At 48.3% G+C, this 9,853-nt stretch overlaps 1 protein-coding gene across 1 annotated transcript in view; it reads left to right on the forward strand.

The window, feature by feature from the left end:
- Window positions 1-290: 290 nt before the first annotated feature.
- Window positions 291-9,853, forward strand: part of Smoc2 (SPARC related modular calcium binding 2) — a 123,015-nt gene continuing 113,452 nt past the window's right edge. The window contains exon 1 of the mRNA XM_021186294.1: window positions 291-592. Within this exon, the coding sequence (XP_021041953.1) occupies window positions 509-592 (84 nt within the window). The 5' untranslated portion in view covers window positions 291-508. The remainder of the gene's footprint in view (window positions 593-9,853) is intronic.

Genomic DNA, 9,853 nt, shown 5'->3' on the forward strand with positions numbered 1-9,853 from the left:
GACCCTCCAAGGTGAAGACAGAAGGCGCCCTAGGGCAGGAGGGTGGGGCTCAGTGCATCTCGTGGAGCCAGTGTGAGTGTGCATGCCTGTAAGGTGTGCCCTTGCATTTGCTTGAAAGAGGCGTGCAAACAGCATCAACAACACGCTTGCCTAGTCCTGGTAGCCTTCGTTGTCTCCTTCACAGCCCTGCGCGCCGGGCGGCCCCTGCGCGGGCGCGGTGGCTGAGGGAGGTGGGGCGGAGGGAGGAGATCTGCGGGCCGGAGGGCGAAGAGGGCGGGACAGGAGGATCCGGGGAAACTAGGGCTATTTGACAGCAGCAGCGGCAGCCGAAGAGTTCGGGGAGCGCCGGCCAGAACGCACGGAGGGGCCGTGCGGTCTCCACCAGCGGCCATAGGACCGCGGAGCAGTTCTAGCCCGCCCGCCCGCACGTTCGCACACCGGATCTTCGCCGAGTGCCAGGGCGCAGCGCGTGGGGCGTCTGCCTCGCTTGGTCCCCTCCAGTGTCACCATGCTGCCGCCACAGCTGTGCTGGCTGCCGCTGCTCGCTGCCTTGCTGCCGCCAGTGCCCGCGCAGAAGTTCTCAGCGCTCACGGTAAGTCCCGGGACGCGCCCCCGTCTTTCTCTGTTGTCCCTCACTGAGAACCCACTCTTCCTTCTGGGACACGGCTCCGGGAGCAGGTGGCCCAGCAATCTCCAACAGGTGGGTCCGGAAGAGTTCCACGGCGTGCGTGTCCAGGGTCGATAGCTACTCCGTACGGGAAGGGCTGCTGGCCCTACTAGTCCAGGATAGAAGGGAGTTGACATGCAGGAGTGCCTGGTGTCCCCCACTTTGGGCGAGATGAGATGCCACAGGAACAAGGATCTGGGCCACTTATGCACCTCAGCTCTTTCAGGGTGAACTCACCGGGACTGGGTGCCCACCTTGCCAACGCCACCGACCCAACCTAGGATTAGGAAGCGGGCAATCTTCGGCTCCAGCGCCACGAGGACCCCTTGTCCCCCAACCCCCCTTATGGAAGAGAAAGGGGCCTCAGCCCATGTGTTCCACTTGTGGCGGAGCATCTCAGAGAACCCTTAATTGAGAGGAAGAAGCAGATATGACATTGAATTAAAGAGCGCGTTTCTTTAAAAAAAAAAAAAATCCAAACCCCAAAACCAAAAACCAAAAGCCAAAAAACTAAAAAACAACTCACAGAGGAGGAACAATCTGCAGCACAAGAGGCATAGAGGAGCGCCCCTGGTCTCGTGGGTCCTCTCCTCAGGGGCAGGATGCAGTGCGCGCCAGGGCGCGCTCCCGAGCGCGCGTGGCACTGTGGTTGACCGCTCTAAGTTTGTCTCTCTTAGTTGCAGTACTGGCTACGCCAAGGCGCGAGGTGAGGTGCCAAAAGCCGCGCTGTGGATGGGGGCTGAGCGCGTCCACCTCGGGCCAACACAACCGCGGCCACTCCTGCAGGCTGGTGTCTGCAGAGCCCGGCGGGCAGCCCTCCTGCGGCCCGCGCGCTAGGGAGCCCATAATTAATGCAATCTGCAGAAACGAAAGCATTCCACTTAAACGTGTTTTTGAACAAGTGCTTAAGAAAACACCAAGGTGGTGAGCAGGCTCCTGTGGAGAAGAGTGTTGGAGTGGTAGGTGCCCTGGGGAGGGTGCTTAGCCTATGGAAAACTAGGGCTAGCCCACGAGTGGAAGTTCTTTGCAAAAGTGAAGCAAGCTGGCCAGCCTGTTGCTATTTTCTTCCCCTCTCCCTGTTTCTCAGCAGCTTGAAGGGGGGAAGATTGAGTGAGTTCATTGTTCATACCTAAAATTCTTCTGGGGCAGTCCTAGGGCCCTGCCTTGTGTCTCGTGAGCGACTGATAGATTAGAACCATAGCTGGAAACTGGAGGGAGTTTTCACTCCCTCAGTCTTGCCCTACCCCAAAGAGCCTGAAGGGACGACATGCGTGCATTCATATATGAATGTGTGCACAGATGTTCATGTATGTACAGAGCTCGTGCACACACTTCGAGCAAATTTAAAAAGTCCACTGGGAAACTGGCCAGTTCTCAAAAGGTCTTAGCACCATGTATCTGAGCTCTAAGCAGCAGACTTCTGTAATCACTATACTGTTTTCTGAAAGTATCAAGTAGACATGCCTCACCCCCTGTGCGCGCTCTCTCTCTCTCTCTCTCTCTCTATCTCTCTCTCTCTCTCTCTCTCTCTCTCTCTGTGTCTTAAGATTGGTAAACAGGACAGATTTTCTTTTCTTGCCCTACCCCTTCTGGAAACTTCTTGCTTTCCTGCTTTCCCCCTTTGTCTCTTTACACTGTTGCAAGGTTTCCTGGGCTCCATGGGTGCCAGCTGCTTGTGGGGTCCCTTTACCGGAGCTGGGATTTGGTCTTACACCATACAGGAAGTGCCCCATTTACCGCACTCCCCAAGAACACTTTGTCTTAAAAATCACATTAACACATAAAATGCTGCTTCTTTTGCATCCAGGAGAAATATTTAAAGCTATAAACTATTTGCCAGGATTCTTCTCTCCTCCCTGCCACCCCCATCTAGAAAGTGACGACTGTGGTTGCAATAGAAAGTACTTCAGATAACATCGAAGTTTGAGTGATCAGTCACTGGGAAATGTTAGATGTTCTGGAGTTTTCTAATGTGGTTGCTAATCTCCTATCAAGTTACCTTCTGTTTGTTGGAGATGTCTTTGGGTTCCTAAAGACTAACCTAGAGAATGGCCTCCTATGTACGAGGTTTCTATTTTGCCTCTAGTAAATGACTGAAGTGTTAGTTTGCAAAAGTGCATGGGACTCAGTTCTTATGGGTGTGTGGAATTCAATTCATAGAAATAAATGGGCCTCTCAGTTCACAGGAGTATACGGGACTCACAGTCCATGGGGATGTGTGGGGGCCCGGTTTCTTCTGGATGGGTGTATGATCTTATGCAAGTGACTGAACCTCTTTGGTCTTACCTATAGAATGAGGAAGACTACCCAGCATGCACTCAGGCTACACTCATTCTCCAATCCAGATTATGCTGTTGGAAGGGAGTTTAGAAGCCATAGCCGCCAGCTCTTAACACTGTTGTGTCATTAAGGGGTGCTTGGGTATTAGAGTAGATTCCTTTCCTGGCCTAGATGAGAGAAATCATGTGGGCTGTCCAGGCAGATGGGAAGAGCACGTTCTTCCCTTTGTCCTGCCCATTTGTTCTGGGAATGAGTAAACTGATTGACCTCTTGGGGAGGAAGTGCGCACTGACAGAGCCAGCTGACAGAGCCAGCCTGTGGGTTTTTCCACCCTTCTCATGGCCTGGTTGTGCATAGATGTTAGCGTTCTTTCCAGTGAGTGGAGTGAGGTGAGGAGATGCGGGCATTCTGCCGTGTGCTCTGTGATTTTCAGCATGGATCTTTGAAGGGAAGGACAGTGATGGGAAGACAGCAGTATGGACAAGTGGATTCAGAAGAACACCACTGATGGTCATCAGTCCAGGACAGGACGTGCTGTCCATGATCATGTTTCCTTCTGCACTTGAGTGATGGTGCAATGGAATGTATGGACCATGATGCTGTGACACCATAGCCCAACAGTGATCACATTTTCCTTCCTCTTCTGGCAACACTGTGTCTGAGGCTCTGTGAAGAAGGTCTCTGAAATGGGGGGAAGGAGGAGGGAACTAAAGACAACGTTTCCTACTAGGAACTCATTTACATGATCTCTAAACCTTTAGTTCTGATTTGAAATGAAGATTGTGAATAGCTTCAAGCCTGACTAAGGCAACCTTGATACCTGTGGGTTACAGTGGCTCAGGGGTTTAAGGGATCTTGTATCCCAGTGTATCCCAGTGTATCTTTGGTTCAGCCAGGATGATAGGATGTGGAGGCCATAAAGGCTGGCTGTGGCTTGTGAGGTTGGAGGTGAAAGGGAATGTGTACAGGTTAAAAATTATATTAAAAGACACATGATTTCCTACATAGAAGCACAAGCTCACAATGAGGACATTCCATTTGTGCTTTGAAGCTAAAGAAAACTGAAAGGAGAATTTCTCTTTGTGAATGAGTTCATTTACAGGGGAAGAAACATCCCGCCTCTGCGTGGGGAGCAGGGTCCTGTCACTAATTGTGTGTCTTCAGACTTTAAATATCCACACATGTATGAAAGATTATGCTATATCCCACGTGAAGAAAAGGCTCAGAATAGGAGTTATCCTTGCATTGAATTCTAATTTCACATGGATTAAAACCAAATTCCTCCAAGTGAGGACCGTGGACACAGTCTGCCATGGTTTCATAGTTCCAGGCTGAAGATCGAAAGGCAAAGGGTGTATGTAATTCAATTAAAATAAAGAGCATGGCATAAAGATGTCAACTCACACTTGTATTTTAGATTTAAAAAGGAATTTTAACTGGGAATGTTATATTATAAAGTCTGGCCAAATTAACTAGATTTTCAACACCAGGAAGGTCACAGGATAACTTCACTTTGTTGACGAAAAGCCAAGTACATTCATATTTTTATTGTGTTGAACCCAGTGTGGCTTACTGTAAAACTGTTATAGGGTACATGCAATGCAATATCCATCCATCCATCCATCCATCCATCCATCCATCCATGTCTCCCTCAGCCTCTGATAACATCATTGCTTTCTTCTTGCTCTCGCTCTCACTTTCTCCCTCCATCCACAGTTACTCATAGGGCCCTTTGCTTCTCCTCCCATGAGCCTGTAGCAATTCTCTTACCTTTCCCTCCTGGCCCTCATGGAAGGGAGCTCTCAGTCTCTGTACTTCACAGTCTTATCCCTGTGACCTTCGACTGGTGTCTGTAGTACTGGGAGCTTCTCAGCAGGATGGGACCCCAAGCTCTTCTCATCTCCAGAACCTGGCACTGACTGGAAAGATTCTCCTTCTCATTGTTAGAAATGACCTCGAACCCAGGGAGGACTCTGAGGACCGGTAGAGGTGGAGGACAGTCTAGTGAGTACTTTTCTCCGAGGGCCATCCTGTGCCTGTCCTGGAGTTAGGGACTATAGTCACTGCTTAGGGAACAGATCCCTAAGTTTTTTGGCAACAACCAAAAATACAATTGGTACGTAAAAGTTGCCCCTGCAGATTTGGGTGTTTTGTCTCTTAGATCCAGTAACCAAGTCAATAGGAGCAAGGAATCCACTTTGAGCTCCAGATGGGTGCACAGCACAGCTGAGCTTGAGCTTCGTTTTGAGTTGAAGACAGTTGTCAGGTACTCCAGGACAGGGCTTCTTCTGGTCAGCTCATATACTGTCACAAAGGACCAGAAAAGCAGGTGTCTCCAGGCTGAGACCCCAGTGTTTGTGTAAAAGAACCAGTGATCAGTTGATGATCATGAGGGCTGGGTTCTGAAGGAACAATGCACTTGTCCACAAGCTCCAGGGCTCGCTCCTAAGAAGCCCTCCTGTGGGCTCCAGGAGGACTATGCTGGCCACGCCTCTCTGGTCCCACAGGTGTGTGTACACCTGCTAGCTTTCATGCCTTCACGAGGAGCTCGAAAAACTAGCAGATGTGTTGGCAGCACTCGGGGCAACAATGGGAGTGTGTGTTGCTGGGTTAGTGGATAGGTGGTCTTCACTCCTAGGATATCTTTTAGCTCCAGGGCACCAGGGCTGTGGATGTGAGGTAAGAGGAGTGTCTCTGTGTTTAGTAGACAGATCTTTCTGAGTCTTTTTCCAACTTCATTACTTTATGGTGCTCTGGTTTTACATGTTGTTATAGGTATACTACATGTCTAAACCCCCAGTCCCAATGTTCACAGTTCCTCACCCAACCCTTCTTCCATTCTCTTTGGCCACATCCAACCTGGGCTTGCATTTGCCTTATGGACTCTTGCTTCTGTCTTGGTCTCTGAGGGTCCCGCAGACTCCTTCCCCTTCCTATGACTTTCATCTACTTACATACACCAGCTGGTACTTACAACTTGAAGAAAATTGTACCAGTCTTAACTAGGGAAAGCCCTCAGCACAGACATGTCTCACCTTTATGCACCTGGGAGAGATCAAGTAAAAGTAAAAAAAGCTTCATAGGATATAGTTATCTCATCTGATAACCATTTTGATATGAAGTAGAGATTTCACTGTAGGTGGTAGTGACACATACCTTTAATCCTAGCATAGGAGGCAGAGGCAGGGAGATCTCTGAGACCATCATGGTCTACAGAGCAAGTTTCAGGACAGCTATACAGAAAAACCCTATCTCCAAAACAAAACAAAACAAAACAAACCAACCAAATAAATGAATAAATAAGCAAATAAATAGAGATTTTATGATGATGAAGGGAATTCTATCTATAATTCAGAAAATAGTGAAATAACTAAAAAAAATAGATAAAAATAGAAAATAGATGAAATTAACTAAAAATGTTGAAGTGTGCAGCTTAGTTTTGATTTTGGATTTGTTCATTCGACAGAGGGTGTGGAACTGTTTAAGTTTTCTCCTATGCACAATTAAACATTTTAAAATCTGGCTTTTAAGAGCTGAGGAGATGGCTCATTTGACAAAATGTTTGCCTTGTAAGTGTGGGAACCTGGGTTGGATTCTAAGAACTCTTGTTTTTAAAAATCTGAGTATGTCAGCAGGCACTTGGGATCTCAGTAAGGAAGAGACAGAGACGGGTCTGATCCTTGGGACTTGCTAGTCTATTAGCCTTGCTTACTTGGTGAGCTCCAGGGCAATGTGAGACCAGTTTTAGATGTACAAAGATGAGTGGAGCCTGAAGAACAACATTTAAGGTTGTCCTTTGACCTCTATCTGTGCACACAAATATGTGTATGCACCCACCCATGCACATGTGCACCTGAACACACAAATATGCACACACACACACACACACACACACACACACACACACACACGAGTTAGCTTTGGGGAATAGATCTTAGTGTTCTACTTTTCAGTGGTGGCATGATGGGGGAGGGGAAAGAGAAGAAATATTTTTGAGTTTATCATCTGTTTATGGTTTGGGTTCCAGGCTATGACACTTCCTGTGTGTGGAAGCTGCTCCCTGAAGCTGTCTGTGTGGTTTCCTGAGCTTTATGAGAGTATGAAATGCGTGTTGGACTATTCCATCATAATTCTGTGGCAAAGAAGAGTCCACCCAAGCATGGCAGTACGTCTGCTTCCAGGTGGCTGCTACATCCTGGAGGGGAAGTGAACAGGCAGAGGGTACTCCTGTTGTCTGGCTGGAAGAGTGGCTCTGACCTGTTTGTCCTGCCTCTGAAGCGACAATGCACGCCATAACACACACTTCACCACTTCACTTTCTTTTAGAGGAGCTTATTTTTAAAAGGGATTTGAAGAGGGAAGAGAGGGGAGAGAGGGGAGGGGGTGAGAAACAGAGAGAGAGAGAGAGAGAGAGAGAGAGAGACAGAGAGAGACAGAGAGAGAGACACACAGAGAGAAACAGAGAAGGTAGAGAGGAAGAGAGAGGGGAAGAGAGGGAGAGAGGGGAAGAGGGAGAGAGAAAGAGAGAGAGGGAGAGAGACAAGGGAGAGAAGAAGAGAGGGAGAGGAGGGGAGAGAAGGGTGGAGAAGGGGGAGGGAGTTGGAGAGGGAGACAGGCAGATGGAGAGGGAGAGAGAAAGAAAGAGAGAGGGGAGAGAGGGAGAGAGAGGGGGGAGCAAAGGAAGGTACTATTGAAGGAAACCAGATACCGATGTATGGATCACAGGCCTTTTCCAGGACAGTGCTGGCCAGACCTGCTGCCCAGGATGTGAGTGAGTGCACAGGACATTTTACACATGGAGACAGGGTGATACCCTGAGCCCTGCCCCCTTTCTCTTTCCCACATCATGGGTTAAATGCATGGAGAGGCGCCCTCCCTGAACACGTGTCAACCAATAAGAACTATGACCATTTCTTCTTCTTTGAGGACTGCTTGTCCATTCCAGGGTTGAAAGGAGATGGTAGAACTCTACAGAATCTTGTTCCTAGCCCTGTCTCTTCAGACCTAGTTTCTGTTGTCAGGGGTAGATGGGTTTGGGTGGAGCTGACACTGTGGTTCTCAGTGCTTGTGTGGGACAGTGGCCCTTACTGTTTCCCCCCACTGCCCCCCCCCACAAAAGGGTTACTGGCCATCTAATACATGTGAGCGTCCGTACCAGACAAGTGTGCCAAAATTCACTGACATAAACACAACTTTGAACTACGATGTATGCTGGTGGCTGCTTCCTACTCCTAATGACTTGCTGAGATTCGAACCGGTCGCCTTTAGCTGTGTTTTTGTTTGTAAACCTTTCTGTCTGTCACAGGAATACTTTATCATTGCCGATCACAGGCATTTGTACTTGGGTGCCTTATGTCAGGTTGGAAATTCCCTTTGGGTGATGCCCATGTGGGGTGCTCCTGGTTTTTCATGCACAGGGGCTTCCTTAGCTCTCCTGGGTTGTGCTTGTCCAAGGCTCGTTCCACCAGGTGAAGCTCATCTGGTTTTCATTGGCTGCTTAACTCAGTGTCCCTGGATAAAGCCTCAGGAGACTTGGAAAAAAAATCACAGCTTCCAGCCTTCCCATGATTTAACTGTGGTCATTTATAAAATGCTAAATCGGATCCCAGAGTCGCACTAGGCCACTAGTAGTAGTGTGGTCAGCCCAGGCTGTTCATGGGTGTGAATTGTGATTCCAGCCCTCCTCACGTCACCCCTACAGCCCTTCTGAGGGACAGCACTAGGCCTTCCGTGAATCGTGGAATGGAATCGAGATACCTGCACTAATAACCAAACTGTCTTTGCTCTCTGTAGTGTTCTTTCAGCTTTCTGAGCTCCCCCAGATGCTATCTCACTTGCCCTCACCCTCTCCTTACCAGATGACTATAAATATATGTCCTGGCTGTGTGCAGCTTGGAGTTTGGAAACCCCCTGCGGGTAAGGAAAGTGAGCAAAAGCTGTGACCTGAACGCACACGCTCAAGTTCTTTCTTGAGCGGATACACAGATAGGTGCTGTGCCAATCAGTGTCTCACTCTTAAAAGGTTTATCTTTTGGGTAGAGTTGCCAAAGACAGATCTTTCTATTCATAGACATAATCCAGGTGGAGCTGTGAGTTCCTTTTCTGTACTCTTGGCTTCTCTCCCACCTTTCCACCCTCCCAGAGAGACACATCCAGGTGCAATCTCTGGGCAGTACCAACCTAGCCCTCCACCCTTTGGAAGGTGCTTCTAATGTTTCCCAAGTCTGCCACAGGAGGGAGCCCAAGGGCATGAGCTGTGTTTCAGACACTACAGCCCCATCGCAGCTTCCATCTACAGAGGCATCTTCTGCTCTCATTGACCTCAGGCTTTCCAGCCTCAGACATTTGACTCAAGACACAAAGTCCCAAATGAGAGAACTAAAAAGCAGAGGCACTGTATTCGATATTTCTAATAGCTTTCTTTAGAAGTCTGGGACATTTGTGTCAAACTCAGTGTTACACGCAAATATCAGATAGGGGTAGAAATTTGTCTTTAAAACAAGCCAAGCTGGGGGGAGGAACAGGAGGCTGGCATGTTCTGGGGTTTCTGTTTTGCTTCTGTTGCAAACTTAATTACCCCATTAATTGTAAAGCAGCAAGTAGAGTTATTTTGTTTGCTAAGTTAATATTGTATCCGTTCTCTTCACAATAAAGCTCTAAAATGTGACATTTTAAAAATGAATTTTAATCTATAGTAAAAGAAAACTAGCTACAGCAGATCACTATCCTGTGGCCAGCACTGCAACAAAGGTTTGCTCCCTTGGTAGTTCAGCAAGTTTTTAAATGTGCTTCATGGAAGGTGAACTACTGGCTTGATTTCCATTGAGACACACCCTTATTAGAGATATATTTATAGAGAGGGAGAGGGAGGGGGAAGGGGAGAGGCAGGAGGCAGGAGGCAGGAGG

This window comes from Mus caroli, chromosome 17 (assembly GCF_900094665.2).
Source record: "Mus caroli chromosome 17, CAROLI_EIJ_v1.1, whole genome shotgun sequence".
NCBI lineage: Eukaryota > Metazoa > Chordata > Mammalia > Rodentia > Muridae > Mus > Mus caroli.